General features: G+C 38.4%; 1 protein-coding gene across 3 annotated transcripts; it reads left to right on the forward strand.

Annotated features, from left to right (window-relative positions):
• Positions 1 to 1733: 1733 nt before the first annotated feature.
• Positions 1734 to 13037, forward strand: wdr76 (WD repeat domain 76). Of its 3 annotated transcripts, none has more exons than XM_057833826.1 (8): positions 1734 to 1958; positions 5699 to 5806; positions 5944 to 6012; positions 6144 to 6230; positions 6977 to 7038; positions 7108 to 7276; positions 7359 to 7451; positions 12161 to 13037. In XM_057833826.1, the coding sequence occupies exons 1-8, from the start codon at positions 1920 to 1922 to the stop codon at positions 12173 to 12175; spliced, it is 642 nt and encodes a 213-aa protein (XP_057689809.1). In that variant the 5' UTR covers positions 1734 to 1919; the 3' UTR covers positions 12176 to 13037. The 3 variants fall into 3 exon arrangements, with proteins under 3 accessions (XP_057689809.1, XP_057689801.1, XP_057689817.1); XM_057833818.1 differs by having other exon boundaries at positions 1736 to 1958; positions 5696 to 5806; positions 12161 to 13034; XM_057833834.1 differs by having other exon boundaries at positions 1738 to 1958; positions 5696 to 5806; positions 7150 to 7276; positions 12161 to 13030.
• The last annotated feature ends 5707 nt before the right edge of the window (positions 13038 to 18744 follow it).

The raw sequence follows: 18744 nt of genomic DNA on the forward strand, positions 1-18744 counted from the left end.
ATTAAAGTATGAATAATCATGTGAATAACAATAATTAATCACAAATAAACAATGAGGTTAAATGCTGATAGCATTTACTAGTGCAAAAGAATGGAAAGTAAACAGATTCAGAACACTGACTTTGCCTTTCCAACATTATTCAAAACAATTCATTAAAAACAAATTCTAGCATTATTATTATAGTATACTACCATATATAATAGTAGCATAATAATTATTCATTGCCAATCATATTTGTCATAAAGAGTGTCATTTGAAAGCTATTCTTAGTGTAGAATCTGTATTGTGTAGTATTTTCTCAGCATATTATATTAATTCTGAAGTATGTGGGATTAACTCCAGAAATCGTTCTTTATATGACGAACATGACGTGCTTTTATTTTGAAATGTTCACCAGAGGTACGTTTGCTAAACTGCTAACCGAAAGCTTTACACTCCGTAAAAAACATTCTTCATCATTGCTTGTGGTGTCACTAATAGATTTAATTTTTTTTTCGTTAGCAAATGCTGTTAACCAGCTCTTCAGTGCTATTGTAGTATGACTGATTGGAACTGTACTGCATTGTTTCGCCACATGGTGTGCTGTTGTGTATTTTATGTTCGGTGTGAAGAAGAAGTAAGTTAATAGAGGCATTCGCGGCCTGTTCTCAACTTCTCCCTCACTGCACTTTGGCTCTCATGGAAAGCACGTTCGCTCATGTGTTCGAAATAAACGATAGTCGACGTGCAAAGTAGCAAGTGAGCTGTAAAAATAGCGAGCTTAGTGGCGTTAAAAATGCGGGAGAGCTAAGTGAAGCTAATGAACAGCTAAGCGGAGCTAAGTGATACTAAACGAAGCTAAGCAAAGCTAAACGACGCTAAATGAAGCTAAGCGACTGATAGTGCGTGTGTGGGGGAGAGAGATTCTTTTTTGTTTTGTTATTTGTTTGTTTGGTATGCTGATATAGTTATACATAACGAATAGTTGGGGGTGCTGCTGGCTGCGGTGGCCCAAGCTGTTGCTTGTTAGGGCAAGGGCAGCTGGTTGGGGGGCCCCCTACTGGTTGGGGGCCTAAGGCGATCGCCTACTTCGCCTGAATAGTAGAGCCGCCTATGGACACAAGTCATTGACAACAGTCCGTCTCGCGTTAGCCATGTTGGATAAATTCCGCTCTCCTCGTATGTTTACTTCCGCGCGCAAGTCCCTCGTCACTTTACTCACGTCACGTCCGCCCGTCGCTGATTGGTCCACTCCGCTGTCTGTTTGCTGTGGCTTGCTACGCCCTGGAAATTTTATCCGCTGAATGGTGGCCAGACTCAATAGCTGGAACAGCGTTGAGTCTGGTGTACCAGGCTACTATTTACATGCATTTAGCATGAGGGACAAACCCAAGCTTGAACCGCCTAGCAACAGTTGCTAACTTTATGAATATTAATGGGAAAAAGTGACGTGTTGCGTGTGGTACGCTATTATTTATATTATTTGAAAACTTGCTCATAATCTCATGCATGCAAGCAGAATTTAATAGACTCACATCCTGTCGTTACCCACATTGGGTTGCGACAAGCCCGTCACGATTGGTAATGACTGTTGTCACGTGACATTACTTACGTCCTACACCGTCACGATCGGGTAGTGACACAGATGACAGCGTCATAGGACGCGTGTGAGCTGAAGGTGCATGAGGAAGTAAACATTCATTTCTTGGTCGCTTATTGGCTTGTGGACTGATTTTTTTATATGACGACACCAGAAAATTGACCAATGCGCAAGCGGGATTTCGATACCGACTGAACACTCACCACCAACTTCCTAAAAAAATGTAAAACGCGATTGCGAGGAACATCTTATAGAACACAACTTCTACAAAGGCAGCGTGGAGTTGATATCCTTGTAAGTTTAAATACTTCGTTCCTGAAGTTCCTCCAAAAGCAACCAAATGGAGACGAGAAGTTCAAAGCGCAAGGCTGACGCCAAGGTAACAGTTTTATTTTTTGTTTTTATTGATGGCTGTTTTATGAGTATCAAAGGACGTACCTTTAAATCGAACATGGGGGTGAGATTTTCACCTAAATGTGGTACTATTTGTCATTATTAATTTACTATGTTAACTATTTGGATAATCGTGTAATTTGCGTGCCCACCTATTGTTTAAATCGGCAATGATTTTTACAAACGTGTAGTGTGCGGTCGGGCATAAATATTGTACTGACTATTATTTATCATTTCATTATTTATTTATTTTCATAACTGAAAGCCACCAACAGCTCTTCTGAAATCAGTTAATTGCGGTTCCCAGGTGGTTTGAGAAACAAGTGGCTAATATTGGCGCCCATATTGAATTTTAAATAAAACTCCATGCAGTGCACTTTCTCATAATGTTTCACGTTTCTTATTAGAATTATTGTCCAAAAATAGAATTATTGTCCAGACATGGATAAATTAATTAAATTAGTACTTAAAAACAGGAAGCTACTTTTCAATCGCTCTTTGTATACTTTAATGAACTATATCAATTTTTATATACTGTATTTATCGGACTATAAGTCGCACCTGAGTATAATTCACACCAGCCATAAAATGGCCAACGAAGAGGAAAAAAACATGGCAGAAAACACAGACAAGGCTGAAAAAGCAGTTTCTGCTCTCGCACCCCTCTATAAAAAAATTACTGTATTTTAAGCCAAAAGAACTGTTGTATATCATAGAACAATATGTCTATATGCTGCCATAGCAGATTCATAACGCATTAACTCCCCAAACTATTTTTGTCTGTTTTACCCTGAAAACCCCCGTATACAGACGTCGCGCAACTGCTTTTGTTTCAACCCAGCCATAAAAAGAAGTAATTATATTTATTATTCAAAATGTCTGTCATTTTTAGCTTAAAATCATTAATGGATGTCTAATATTTTGTTTAAAAAAAAATGACTTAAAAAAATTATTTACTCGCATATTTTAAACTTTTAAACAAATTACCTCATAATGAAAAAATTGGCGTCTGTAAGAAAGGCACAGATTTCTACCTCATAACTATCACTTAATTATATATTTTTTTGTTACTGTTGCATTTTCTCCCCAATATTTTAGATGATAAATAATCGATCCAAACAAAGAACATTTTTTAAAAAACGTTTAAAGGGTAAATATATAAAAATGAAAATCTCGATTACTCCTTGACGTCTGCGATTTCTGCATCGCGACCCTTGTTATATTACCATGTTCCACCCATAAAATCCTGGAAAATTCCAGCTGTGGCCATTCACATCTGTGTCTTGACACTCGATGATAGATGCTATATGGAGTTTTTGGATTGAAACAAGGTAAGTACGTGATAATATCTCGTTAAAATCATGGCGTCTTTAATTCTGCTCCCACGTGCTCTCACCTCCAGTTAGGGTTTTGCTGTTTAAAAAAAAATAAATAAATAAAATGCCCTCCTGTTCAAAATTTTTCTTCCCCCAGAAAATTGAGATTTTAAGCTTTCCAATGATATATCACACGTACAAATCGAACAATTTTGAAATTTGGACAAATTGGGGGTCTCAGAGTAGAACATAAGCGTTTTCCGCCATAAATAAGTAGCACTGGAGTATAAGGGACATTTTTGAGGGAAATTAACTTGGTAAAATCCAACACATAAAACAGATAAGTCATATTGAAAGGCAATTAAAAATAAAAATACAATAGAGAACAACATGCTGAATAAGTGTACAGTATGATAATGTTACATGATGCATGAACAACAAAATGCGAACGTGGCCGGTATGTTAACGTAACATAGCTATTAAGAGTTATTCAGATAACTATAGCATAAAGAACACGCTAACAAGTTTACCAAACCATCAGTGTCACTCCAAAACACCAAAATAACATGTGAAATTATATAATAATGTATTAATAATTTCACACATAAGTCGCTCCAGAGTATAAATCGCACCCCCAGCCAAACTATGAAAAAAAACTGCGACTTATAGTCTGAAAAATGCGGTAATTGGTTTAATATTATTTATGAAATAAAATTACCGGCCCCCCCTCCAAGAAAGTGAAAAATTAGATAAAATTGAACACACCAAAACTCTTCTCTCCCCCACAGCACTTACACAGTTCATCCATGCATTTTAAGAGGGTGTGCGCGCCAGGCAATCCACTTTATAGTGTGACATTTTGGGTTTCAATGCCAAAGTTACATTTTGCCTTAGAACGTTGATTTCACCCCTATCCTCCGTGTCTTTGTGCCTGAAAATAGTGAGCTTCGGGCGGCCGCATGAGAAAAAACGAAGCGCCTGGAGCCTCCATGTGGATGGTTTTCTTGGTGCTCAAAAACGTTCACATTATTTCATTCCACGTGTTCATTCAAAGTTTCTGTGTATTGCACCTCAGTAAATGCCACAATCCGCCTCAGAGTGTCTCAGTTTGTGCTAAAACTGCCAAAGTTTCATTTCGCGTAATGCAGGAATTCCACCCCAATCCTCCATGCAAGCCCGTCGACAGAGTGGAGCAAAGAGAATGGTTTGAACCCGCATTGACGCACTCAAGCCTACACTACGTACGTGCCCTGTAGTGGGAAATTAAAATCTGTCATTGTTATAAACTCTAAACATGGTGAGCTGTTACAAATCGGGTGCAAAGAAAAGAAAAAAGAAAAAAAGATGAAGATCATAGAGGTGAATGAGAGAAAAATTATGAAGGGACAAGAAGCCAGAGAATTAGGGTTAGATTTGGCTGTGGACGATGTCGGTAAGTAAAAAACAGCCACTAACACTGAACGTTTACATCCGCAATCACTGTGACCAAAGCCCAATTCGAGTCTGTCAACGGCCGCTTGTAGCCTATTGAGCTGCGGTATGACAAGACATGCCACAAAGAGTTTATGTTGATCTCCGCACACTGCTATCCATTTTCTTGTCTTTGCCAGTGACTGTTGCTGGAGGAGAGCGAGCCTTCAGTAAAATTAAAATAATAAAAAAACAAAAAAACTACCTACGCTCCAACATATCACAGGGCAGGTTTAACAACCTAACCATGCTATCCATTGAGCGTCAGCTTGCTCAAAAACGGGATTTCACTGATGTTATAAATGACGTTACTGTCTAAAAATCTAGGTACATCACTATTTGAGGGCTTGATAAACCCAGGGATGTGGAGGTGGAAGGCACAGGATGTTTAGTTATACTGTTTTGTTGCTCAGCAGGCAGGCATAGCACTCTCAGTTGTATTGTAGCCTACATGGGACAATAGATAGAAATTGTTTGTTTATATTGTGTCACATCACATTACGGTCCGTTAAAGTTAACTGTCTATCTCAAATTAAATGTGTTGAAATGTTAATGAATGAATGTTTTGCGTATGTTATCGTGACAAGCCGGTGGCAGGGCTGGGGTGGGGTCCCTATAATGGTCTCTTGTCCCCGGGCCAATGAAAGTCTGTTGACAGCCCTGCCTCCATGTGCGTTTGCCTGCATATAGTGTGTCTCAAGCGGTCATGAGAGCTGCGCATGGCGCCAGGAGGTTCAACGTTGTATTTTCACACAAACAGGCTTACCTGTTACCTTAAACATTTTGAGTAAGTCATTAAATATAGAAAAGGAATTTCAAAATCTTCCACATTTAAGCTATCAAATTTAAAACTATGCAACAAAGTAATATATATTGATACCACCTAAGCTATGGTAGCTTTGGTGGTATCTCAAAGCGTCTGTTCTTGTTCACTTAGCAGGAGAAGGTTGTGGTCCCGATAGAAAAAGTCCGCAAATCCGTTCGAACAATCCAGGCACCCAAGAGACTGCAATATTCTCCTCCTCATGCACCACAGCCCAGGAGGAAGGTGAGACTCCATCAACATTTTAGGCACACTGCATTTGTATTGTATTTGATTTCATTATATAGTGCAGTGGAATAGCTATTGTCGTTATGGTCTTATCAAAGTGACATTGTTTAATTTTTGTCCAACATCCTATAAAGGAGCACAGCATTGAACATTTTCAACATGAAGAAGAGGACTCTTCAAATGATGAAAATAGTGAAGCAGAGGTAAAAGTCCTTAAATATTTGAACCCTTTCACTGACATTGACCACAATAGACATCCAATCCATTTTGACTGGGAGGGAAGTCTTCCGCCGCCAATGGCACTGAAGCATGAGCATTCATTTTGTCCTGACAGGGTCGAGGACTCTCAGCCTATGAACTGAGGCGTCTGGAGAACATCAGGCAGAAAAAAGCCTTCCTTTCTTCTATCAATCTCCTTCAGGTACTGTAGATCATGAACATGACATCGATTGTAATAAGGGCTGTCAAACGATTAAAATTTTTAATCGAGTTAATTGCAGCTTAAAAATTAATTAATCGTAATTAATCACAATTCAAACCATCTATAAAATATGCCATATTTTTCTGTAAATTATTGTTGAATGGAAAGATAAGACACAAGACGGATTTATACATTCAACATACGGTACATAAGTACTGTATTAGTTCATTATAGCAATAAATCAACAAAATGGCATTAACATTATTAACATTCTCTTAAAGCGATCCATGGATAGAAAGACTTGTAGTTCTTAAAAGATAAATGTTAGTACAAGTTATCGAAATTTTATATTAAAACCTCTCTTAATGTTTTCGTTTTATTAAAATTTGTAAAATTTTCAATCAAAAAATAAACTAATAGCTCGCCATTGTTGATGTCAATAATTACACCATGCTCACTCATGTTGCTGAAAGCCATAAAATCAGTTGGACCCAAGCGCCAGCAGAGGGCGCCAAACACCAAAAAACAAGTAACAAGCAGACATTACACTCTGCTGTCATTTTAATCTGTTTGAGTGGGGCATGTGCATCAATTGCGTCAAATATTTTAACGTGATTAATTTAAAAAATTAATTATCGCCCGTTAACGCGCTAATTTCGACAGCCCTAATTGGAATACATTTAAATTGTAAAGGAGTTCAATTTCTGTGAAAATTCCCTGTTATTAATCCTTTTTTTCCCCTGAAGGCCTCCCATGAATTAAAACAATCATCCCCAAAACGTCAGCCATCGCAGAAGACACAGACAAGGTATGGAATCCGCTGTTATCTTTATGATTTGCTTCTCAATTCTGTTTCAAACCTGCAAAATTTGATCAGGTGTCGTCTCACTCCCTCTATGATGCTCTTCTGTGGTGGCAGGTCACTGCCAGTGATGAAAGAAGTCCTCCCATCTCGGAAGTCGCGGCGTCTCCAAAACAAATCACCAGAAATTCAGAGTCTTCCCAGTTCAGTTCCAGAACTGAACAAAATAAAGATGCCAAAACGGGTAGTGTAAAACACCTTTTGTATTTAGCCCCTGAGTGTTTTGTCTTTCTGCTTCTGACATTAGTTGTTTTGTATATTCCTAGCCTACAAAGTCTGCGGGGCATTTACCTAGGAAGCCCATTAACATGGATGACGGAAACAAGCTACCACCTCAACTTCTTCAACTCTTCTCAGAGGTAAAAATGTAGAACCTGTGTTTCAAAGGTGTGGAAAACATATGGTAAATGGGATATTTACTACAAAATGGATTGACTGTCTGTCATCGTCATTGGCACTGAATGAGATGAAAAACATTCCAACATGGAAACCATCCATGAAAAAATACACATAAGTCACAACTGATTAAAAGCCACAAGTTGCCATGTAGAAACATGAGATCTCTCTGGTACACAGAATTACTAATGTAACACAGCAATAAAATATGATAATGAATCTTATTTTATCCATTCGGATTTAGAAAATAATATTTATTCTACTACAGTGTGTCAAATGTGCAGCTCAGGGGCCAGTTGTGGCCTGTAGAATAATATTTTGCGAAGAGAAAAGCTGAAAAGAAAAGAAGAAAAAACAATTTCTAAATAGTCATTGGCAATGAAAATACAGTGAGGAGCAGAGGTATTTGCACCCCTTGTGATTTTGCAGGTTCACCCACTTAGAATATAGTTAGAGTTCTGAAATTTCAATTACAGATACATTTCCACTTATAGAGACATAATCTAAAAAAGCAAAATCCGGAACTCACAGTGTATGATTTTTCAATAATTTATTTGTAATTTACTGGGGTTCAAAAGAATTTGTACCCCTGAGAAAATCTGTGCTACTGTTTAGTGCAGAAGTCTTTGTTTGCAATTACAGAGGTCAGACGCTTTCTGTAGTTCTTCACCAGGTTTTCACATATAGAAACAGGGATTTGGCCCATTCTTCCACAAAAATCTTTTCTAGATCGTTCAGGTTTCAGGACTCGTTGAAAAACACGAAGTTTCAGCTCCATCGAAAGATTTTCTATTGGCTTGAGGTCTGGAGGCTGGCTAAGCCACTCCAGAACCTTGATATGCTTTTTATGCAGCCACTACTTGTTCGGCTTGGCTGTGTGCCCCCATACTTCACAGTGGGGATGGTGTTCTTGGGATTGTACTCATCCTTCTTTTTCCTCCACACACCACAAGTAAACTTGCAAGTTGTATTTTGATCTCATCTGAACATATGACTTTATCCTATGACCCCTCTGCATCATTCAGATGGTCCCTGGCAAACTTCAAACAGGCCTTCACATGTACTGGCTTCAACAGGGGAACCTTCTGAGTAATGGATGATTTTAAACCCTTGCACAGTAGTGTTCTACTGACAGTAGTAAGGCTGAACGATATTGGAAAAAACTTGTATTGCGACCTTTTGGGGGGGGGGGGGTTGCGATATATTGCGATATACTGTATATTGCATTATTAAAACTAGAAGAATTTTTGCCAAATGACTTCAATAGCTTTGTTTGGGAAGCATTTACCATTTACTATTACTGTGGTTGACTCTCCATGACCACATTGTATTCATATAACAAGTTTACTCCAGGCTAAGGGGATTTATTGGTCAATTATCAAGATTGGTATGTATAAAGGGGATCCAGGAGGCCATATCTTGGCACACTTGCTGCTTTTATGAAAGACAACAAAAGTTTACGTGTTCAAAAAAAAAACAAAAAAAAACAATTGCACGTCCTGCGATATGACTATTGCGCAAGCACATATCGCGATGGCTATGTTCAAACGATATATTGTGCAGTCCTAGACAGTAGTCTTTGAAACTGTGCAACCAGCTCTCTTCAGGTCATTGACCAGCTCCTGCCGTGTAGTTCAAGGCTGAGCCCTCACTTTTCTCATCATGACTGATGCCCCACGAGGAGAGATTTTACATGGAGCCCCAGTCCAAGGAAGATTATCAGTCATATGTTTAGCCTTGTCCATTTTCTAACAATTGCTGCAACTGTTGATTTATTCTCACCAAGCTGCTTTCCAATTTTCCCAAAGCCTTTTCCAGCTTTTTGGAGCTCAACATTTTTTTCTCTGACGTCTTTCAAAAGCTCTCTGGTCTTGCCCATGGTAGCATTTGGATTATGACTGACTGTGAGGTGCACAGGTGGCAATAATGAGCCCAAACGGGTGGAGGGTGGGTGCTTACACATGGGGGAAAGGTGGACTTTTTTTAAGGTAGACTGACAACTCTTGGAGTGTCATAATTACTGCTGATTCTCAGGGGTACAAATACTTATGAACCCCAGTAAAACATACAATGTGCTTTCTGAATTTATTTTTAGATTATGTCTCTATGAGTGGAAATGCGTCTAAGATTGACATTTCAGACCTTTACCTATTTTCTAATTAGGTGAAATTAGGTGGTTAATGGGGACCAGATCGCACAGCGAAAAGTGAAGAACCGAAGTAGGATTTGCCCTCCCACTACCCCCTCAAAAAAAAAAAAAAAAAAAAAAAAGGCTCGATGTAAGCACTATTTATTTTGCATGTATTTACACATTGTATGCTTCACATATACTGTAAAGCAAGCTAAGCAAGCATGTCATGTGGATATGATGCTTCATTTGTGGGTAAAAAAATAAAAATAAAAAATAACATCCTCTGGTGATGTTGGAGGTTAGTAGCCAGCATGAAAGCCGCTGCTGGAAAAGAAGGTAAAAATGGTGAAAAGTAATGCTGAATATCCTCTGAATATCCCTTCGTCTACACTGCTCAGATGTGATTTTGGCCCACCCCTCCAGGCATTTAAATATTGAATATCTTTTGGTGGGCATTTTTTTGTTTGTTTGTTTATTTAGTGAGCTCAAAGTGTAATTTATTTTAAATATAACACTAAAGGGCCACTTTTATTTATTTAAACAAGTACTTTTGTGAACATTTAAAAAAAATAAAAGTATTTAAGATCAGCACCTCCAAATCCGAGACCATGGTCCTCAGTCGGAAAAGGGTGGCGTGCCCTCTCCGGGTCGGGGATGAAATTCTGGAGTACAAGCGGCCGAAATGAGGTTTCTCTACAGGGTGTCCGGGCTCTCCCTTAGCGATAGGGTGAGAAGCTCGGTCATGGGGACTCGGAGTCGAGCTGCTACTCCTCCGCGGTGAGAGGAGCCAGTTGAGGTGGCTTGGGCATGTGGTTCAGATGCCTCCCGTACGCCTCCCTGAAGAGGTGTTTGGGGCATGACCCAGGACACGCTGGAGAGACTATGTCTCATGGCTGGCCTGGGAACGCCTTCGGATCCCGCCAGAGGAGCTGGTTGAAGTGGCCGGAGAAATGAAAGTCTTTGCTTCCCTGCTAAAGCTGCTGACCTGACCCCTAAGCGATGGATGGATGGATGGATGGATGGACGGACGGACGGACGGACAGATGGACGGATGGATTTTTTTGCATAATTGTTACTGGTCTAAAAATGTAGGTATAAGACCGGCATCGAATCCGTTTAGACAATCAGCATCTGGACATTCTTAATAAATACTGCACTATTAACATATAATGTAACCTGGAATCTACATGGAATGTGTCTTGTCAGACATAGAGCCTTGTATCATTACCGGTCAGCTGACCAAGGTTGACAGGCGTTGCCCAATACAGTGCGATGCATATTGCAATATGCTGCCGCCATGGTGGCTGTACAGCAATATGATGCAAGCCGTACTACCGATCCTAGTATTTTCAAAGCAGAGTGAGCCAGTTGATTTTGTTCAGACATAAGCGTGAACTGTCACGTTACAGGACTTAGGAGCATTTCTGAAAGGGACTGTTAGTGTTAAAGAAGAGAGAAATTACTTTTTAGGAAATGAAAAGGGTTGCATGAAAATTTCATCATTAATCTAATCATTCTATATGGTTATTCCCTGGTTACAAATATAGTGGGAGTGGTTTTATGAACCATTCACCAATGTTTGAGAAATTGTCAAATATCTTCTGTCTGCCGGTGGGGGCTGCTAAAATGCTTGGTGGTGCTAACCTCTGCCTCCCCCCGAGCTACTTCACCGTGTTGACGTGTTCTGCACTGCTCCCCTGCACCCCCCTCCTTCCACTTGCGCCCCACCTCCCCATCAAGACAAGTTGCAGATAATGCTACAGCCTAGCTAACACTTAATACTTGGGCAGACTACAATAGGGAGGAAAAACGTATACGGCAGTTTTTATAGTCGAATAATATTCCAAAATTTTGAAGAGGAAATGCAATTTGGATGCAAAGGAGACTTTTCCCTTTTTAAACCTCCAATAGACAGATCCGATCAGAAATGGCTGGATTCTGAATTCTGAAAATATAAGTAAGCCTATTAAGCCATTTAAGACAGCCATGATGCAAAGACAAGTTTATATGAAGTCACGTATGAAATCTATAGCTTTCACAAATCAACTCAAGGTAAAATTGGTACTTGCATGTGCTTTAGATTGCTACCAAATGTCGGGAAAAATAGGTGATATCAACCCCTCCAAATAACTCAACAGTATGGTTCTCGAGTTATGAAACACTACATTGTTAAAATTACTATACCACGAAAGTCCATATTACCTATGTAAAAATGACCATTTATCATTTTGGTTTCAAACTTCAAATGTGTTAATGCTTTAAAATTTTAGACTACAATAGGGACAGTAAATTGGTACCAATAGTAATGTTCTTAGAGTCGTAAGAAACTATACAGAAATATATACGGCCAGTTAGAACATTTGTTTAAACAACAAGAATGGAAGGACTAATTATGACTTCATTCTTGTTTTATCACCGGCTTTTTTTTTTTTTTTTTTTTTTTTAAAGATTTTTTTAGCCTTTGAAATATAGTCTAACTTGTAAGTGGAGGAAAGATGCCGTTTTTTCCTCATTATGAAGATTTTTCCTGTCTGTTCACAGCCACAAAATCAGTAAGACCTACTGGCCGTTCAGATTTTCTGCCATATGGGACCCCAAACAAGAGAACTGCCTATTGGTTTGCAGTTTGTCAAAGCCACATCATTTAAAGGTGTTTCACGAGAGTGGCTGTGTCGCTCACAAATTTATAGATTTCAAACACCTCAACACGGTGGTGTCCATCGCAGTCTTCCAACCCTCCCGAAACGCCATCCTAGGCGGCAACTTGTCCGGGCGACTCCACGTCTTCTCAGACTGAGATTCCCTCCTCCAGATTGACTTCAGGGTTTCTCCATAAACAAATGGTGAGAATATTTTAAAGATAAATAATGAGTTTCATTAAGATGAGAAGAGCACTTTATTTTTTTTTTTTATACATTATTCTAAGTGAGTTTGATATCAGTGCAACCAAGTGTTTATTTGTTGATGTCTCGATATGCAGGTTTCGTTTTATTTTTTAAACTACTGTAATTTAATAAATTTATGTTTTCAATATTATTTTCAGTGGTACAGTATTCATTTTAAGCTGCAGCCTCAAGATGGCAGTGTCTGCATACGTGCTCACTGGACACATTGCTGAAATTTACTCGTATTTATCAAAGCTAGTTCAAAAGCTTTGAAGATGATTCTTCAAAAAAAATCATATTACTTTGTGCATACCATTAAATATTCAAGAGTAATAATTTCATCGTCAGCCCAGACATGTGTTTGCTTGGTTGAAGTATTAGTGGATCTTTGATTGGCTTCAATTTCAATTTTTGTGCTTCTTACATTGCAAATATTTTCATTCATCCTTTGACTGATGAGATTTAAGGTGTCATTTCGCATGTAAATTTCATAATTTGTAAATGTGAATGAAAGGCTAGCATCAATAAATCTAAAACTTTCCTCCATCTAGCCAATTTCTATGGATTATCTCAGTTTTACAATACATGATCTATCTTCTGCGAATCAGATTTTCTCAGGTCTGAAATTGACTATCATGTCACGGTTTTAAACCTTTTCTAAACCCATTGGTTGCCATTGATAATGGTAGACGTCCAATCCATTTTTATTGGGAGGGTTGGCAATGAGCATTTGCTGGCGGCCTCTCCCAGTCAAAGTGTATTAGACGTCTGTCGCCGTCTAAGTCAGCCAATTAGTTCATAGTTTATTGCAAGAATGCTTAGCAAAGCATGAGTTTTTTGTAGTGGTGGTGTGGGAGGACCAAAAAAAAGACCCATTCATTTCCATTGCCAAAAGCATTAGATTTCAAATTTGCAAAACGCTACTTTTTTTTTTTTTTTTTTTCACATTTAAGAAAAAAATAACAAAGTCAAGTCATACAATAGTTATTTGCCAGTTTTGGTAAAAACATTCAAATCTGCAAAAATTTCATTAAAACTTCCTCATACATTTTTAGTGGTCTCATTTCCAAAGGCGCATTCAACTTTCAAGTTGCCAGTCATTTCTATTGATTTTCAACTCGGTCCTGAAAAAAAAAAATCTTCCCCAAATTGCCTGAAAATTAACAGGAAGTGACCCAAAATTTATATGAAATGTCTCCAGAATGCCCCAAAACCATCAGTAAAGACTCCAAACGAACAGAAAACGCCCCAAAATTATTAGAAAGTGACTGAAAGCCTAGATGAACTTACCCATAGGAGAGCTAATCGTCCCCTCGCAATAGCGTACCGCACGAATGCTATTTTTAGACCGTGACGTCGCCATCGTACCATGGAAGTTGGTCATTATGGACACGCCCTCGTATACAATCCATTTTATTTTTGCTTGTTTTTTCCAGTAATTTTTCAAAAAAGAACATGCAGAGAAAACACTGATGCTATAGAACTTGTAGAAACGACTCTAGACATTACAACATATGTAGGATGTTTTCTTCATATGTTTCCCGAAACCAAACACTCGGAGGAAAAATGTGAAGAATGGATCAACTTGCGCGGACGTCCAAAAGACCAGTTTAACGCCAGCAAGGTGAAGCCATTCACAATACATATGCAGTCATTTTGTTGGGGGCCATGGTCCTACTGAGGACGAAGAGGTAAGCCATTTTGATATTTTTACTTATTTTTTAGCGTGCCGTTTTGCTGTGCTGCTTTCGTCTGACATTGAATGACCTGAAAATTTTTTTAAATGGTATCAGACTGCCAAAGTTGTTACCTTTTCTGTTGAAAAAAAAACATACAACTTGAGTGAAGGGGAAGTGTAAATAAATTATATAATTAAGATTTGAGATCAATGACATAATTATAAGTGTTTGTTGGCTGTCACTAAGTAATCGCTACACAAAAATAGCAATGTAAATTGCCCCCAAGAACAGTCAGAGACGTAAGACAACCAGAGGATATAATGTACAGTGCCCTCCACAATTATTGGATTTATAATAATTATGTGTTTTTTAGCTTCTAATTTTTTTTTTTTCCTAAATAATATGGGACCTTAATTGAAAAAAAGAGAAACATCCAACCTTCAATACAAGTGCATTTATTCAGTGGTGAAAAAAATCCCACATAAAGAAATAATTATTTGACATCAAATAATGTGTGTCACAATTATTTGCACCCCTGGTGTTAATACTTTGTACAACTCCCTTTTGCCAACAAAACAGCACGTAATCTTCTCCTATAATGTTTCACAAGAAGGGAAAAGACAGAAAGCGGGATCTTCAGCCATTCCTCTTTGCAGAATCTCTCTTAAATCATCCAGAGACCTGGGTCCTCTCCTCTGTACTCTCCTCTTCAGCTCACCCCACAGGTTTTCAATGGGGTTGAGGTCTGGGGACTGAGATGGAGGAGCTTGATTTTGTGTCTGGTGAACCATTTCTGTGTAGATTTGGCCATATGTTTAGGGTCATTGTCTCGCTGAAAGACCCAGTGACGACCCATCTTCAGCTTTCGGGCAGAGGGCAACAGATTTTGATTTAAAATGTCCTGGTATTTCAAAGCATTCATGATGCCATGCACCCTAACAAGGTTCCCAGGGCCTTTGGAAGCGAAACAGTCCCACAGCATCACTGACCCACCCCCATACTTCACAGTGGGCATGAGGTGCTTTTCAGCATGCGCATCTTTCGTGGCACGCCAGACCCACTTAGAGTGTTTGTTGCCAAAAAGCTCAATCTTGGTCTCATCTGAAGCCCCAGTTGAAGCCCCAATACCGCTTGGCGAACTCCAGACGTTTGCGTTTATGATTGAGTGAGGAAAGGTTTTCTCCGTGCATGCCTCCCAAACAGCTTGTTGGCGTGTAGACAGCACCTAATACCCACTGTGAAGTATGGGGGTGGGTCAGTGATGCTGTGGGGTGAGCTGAAGAGGAGGGTAGAGAGGAGAGGACCCAGGTCTCTGGACGATTTAGAGAGATTCTGCAAAGAGGAATGGCGGAAGATCCCTCTTTCTGTCTTTTCCGATCTTGTGAAACATTATAGGAGAAGATTCGGTGCTGTTTTGTTGGCAAACGGGGGTTGTACAAAGTATTAACACCAGGGGTGCTAATAATTGTGACACATTGTTTGATGTCAAATAATTATTTCTTTATGTGGGATTTTTTTCCCCACTGAATAAATGCACTTGCATTGAAGGTTGGATTTTTCTCTTTTTTCCATCAAGGTGCCATATTATTTAGAAGAAAAAAAATATTAGAAGCTAAAAAACACATAATTATTATAAATCCAATAATTATGGAGGGCACTTTATAAGAAAGACAGGGCATATGGTGGTAAAGGATGGTTGTTGAAAAAGAATGTCATTGTCAGTGGCGTAAGGCAACGCACACAAGAAAAAGGTGTTGATAAAAAAGCTACATCTGGATCTGGATTACCCGTCTTTTCCAGCCCTCGACATTCAAGCCATCTCTTTAACTGAACATTCGTATGTTCTTCCACATCTTTACCAGTGAATTTGGCACCAGGGGCATCATTTTCGAACAGAATTGGTAGGTTTAGCTCTGTAAACATTTCGTTCGTACACTATTTCCATGCATTTACTATTTGGGCAAACTGCAGGTTGACCCTCCTAGCAACAATTGCTAATGTCATGAATATTAATCAGCAAAAGTGATGGATTGCATGCAGTACGTCATTTCTCGATTGCATTTCCTAGTTTGTTAATGAGTTCATTGGAATATTTAAGATATAGACAACAGTATTTGGCACATTTCAAGAATAAATATTTATTCATAAATGGATTACACCAGTCTTCAGTTAAACCATTCTGTCTGCTCAGGAGGCAATAAATGCAGAAGACATGCTAACAGACACTTGGATGTGCAGAGCCATGATGAATGGAAGGAAGCACACACTGAAGATCATTTGTCATCATACTATCCAGTCTGGAGAAGTGAACAGCAATCCAACAGGTTCGAAGTTACGTGTTCAATTCAAAACCCGCAGCCAAAGCAAGTCAATGATGCGACAATAAGCAGATATTTTCATTTCGGGGGGAGAAAATACCACTGCGGGGACAGATCCTTCACACATGCATCCTCAGGCTTTGGGGAAATAATACAGCAACCACACAAACCTTATATTTATTGCTATCAAAACAAACAATGCCTTTGTTTTCACTTGTGAATTTGAAAAATCATGCCAACTTTGGGGAATCCAATTTAAAACCATTACAATTTTGTGTTTTTATTAGAAATTGACTTTCTTCTTGTGTCTGGGCATTGCAAACACTTATCAAGATGACAACCGTTGACCAAATGTGGTATGCAGAAAGAAAATTTTTCGCTTGGTGCAATTTTGAGCCTTACTACTATTGCTACAATCTACCATTATACAGTTGTCACAACTATTTTCATTTATTCAGTCAAAGACACTGCAGGCTAAGGCGAAAGCAACACAAATCAGGTTTCTTTGGTGTGGTGATGGAAGTAGCAGTACAGTAAACAGGACTTACTGAGCTATATTGCAAGTCTAATTGGTCACTGCAGTGTAAAGAAAATCATAAAAACTTTCAAATAACACTGACAAAAAGCTGCGCTTCTACCCAGCTGTGCACATTGCAGTGCAATATTAGTTGGTGTACAGTGTTGCACATTGAGATAGGTCCAACACTTGACTAGCGCAACTAGCTTAAATCACCAATTGTGGCCTATTGCACTAAATGATTGAATAGTCTATTCGTGTTTTTTGGTTGTTAGTTCATTCATCTAAAATCTTCATTAAGTCTTTGGATGGTAAAGAGTCCACAAAGAATATGAATGTTTCTTTAGCCAAAGTGACTTCAAACAGTACGATAGTGCTACATTTATTACAATAATGTCCTTTGTCCCATGTGTGGAGGGTTTTAAATTCCGAAATGAAATTAATTGATAATCCGAAAGACAATTTAAGTACGTGTGAATTTGTTTTGTTTTTTTTCAGTGTGACATTACTGTATGTATTGACATTTAACATATTGATTACCACTATACAGTGTTAAGTAAAATGTGACTTATTTTTGTAATAACTTGAAACTTACTTGAACTTCTTTTCATATTATTTGCTGAAAACAAATTAATATATTCCTGTATTTTATAATTCTATGTATTTCATTGCGGCACCAAAACCCTCCATACCGCTACAGCAAAGATTTTATAAAATAAATTGCACTATTACCAAAATAACTTTATTTTGCACTTGCTCTCACCCTCGTTTAAAATAGAACACACCTTTACTTCGATTGGCTTCCTCATTAAACCATATCCATAACCTATGACAATGACTCAGCTAACGTTAGTTGCAGTTATGTGCGCACATAGCCACTAATTACCCTTTTTCTACCGCCTATTTGTGTGATTGTGCATGTGTGTGTGTGTATCCATCAATATTTCAAAATCTTAATCCCCATCTCTTTGGCATACATATTTTTTATCGTTGAGTCAAAAAGGTCATAGTTAAATTAATAGTGGTGATAAAAGTTTTAAAATGATTTTTTGGGTCACCTGCAATCTACACACCGGTGCGTACTTTTTATATTTGCTGTACCGTATATTCCGGACTATAAGTCTTTTTACTTTTTTTTTTTTTTTTTTTTTATTCATTTATTAGTTTGGCCGAGCTACGTTAAACATTTTAGATCGTCTTTTTTTTTTTTTTTTTCAAACAAGGACTGTCAATGTGGATCCGTATGATTTAATTCATGAAGTTCTATGTTCGTTTTAATTTTTATTCATTGATTTTGCATGCTTCGTCATTGCTTACAACAAGCAATCTTTAGCGACATAAATCTTAACGGTCGTAAATCATTCATGGAGCCGACCGAAGGAAGATGCAGTGGTATGAAAAAGTATCTGAATCTTTTATAATTACTCACATTTCTGCATAAAATCTCCATCAAATGTGATCTGATCTTTGTCAAAATCACACAGATGAAATAACTGTCTGTTAAATGTTTTCATATTTTAATGAGGGTAGTATACAAACAATGACAAGCTGAACCTTCACATGCAAAATTTTCTAACCCCCCCACTCTCTGGCAGCAATAACTTCAACCAGACGCTTCCTGTAGGTGAAGATCAGTCTGGCAAATCGATCAAAACTAATCTTGGGACATTCTTCTCTACAAAACTGTTGTAGTTCAGTCAGATTCCTGGGATGTCTGGCATGAATC

Source organism: Corythoichthys intestinalis, chromosome 1 (assembly GCF_030265065.1).
Source record: "Corythoichthys intestinalis isolate RoL2023-P3 chromosome 1, ASM3026506v1, whole genome shotgun sequence".
NCBI lineage: Eukaryota > Metazoa > Chordata > Actinopteri > Syngnathiformes > Syngnathidae > Corythoichthys > Corythoichthys intestinalis.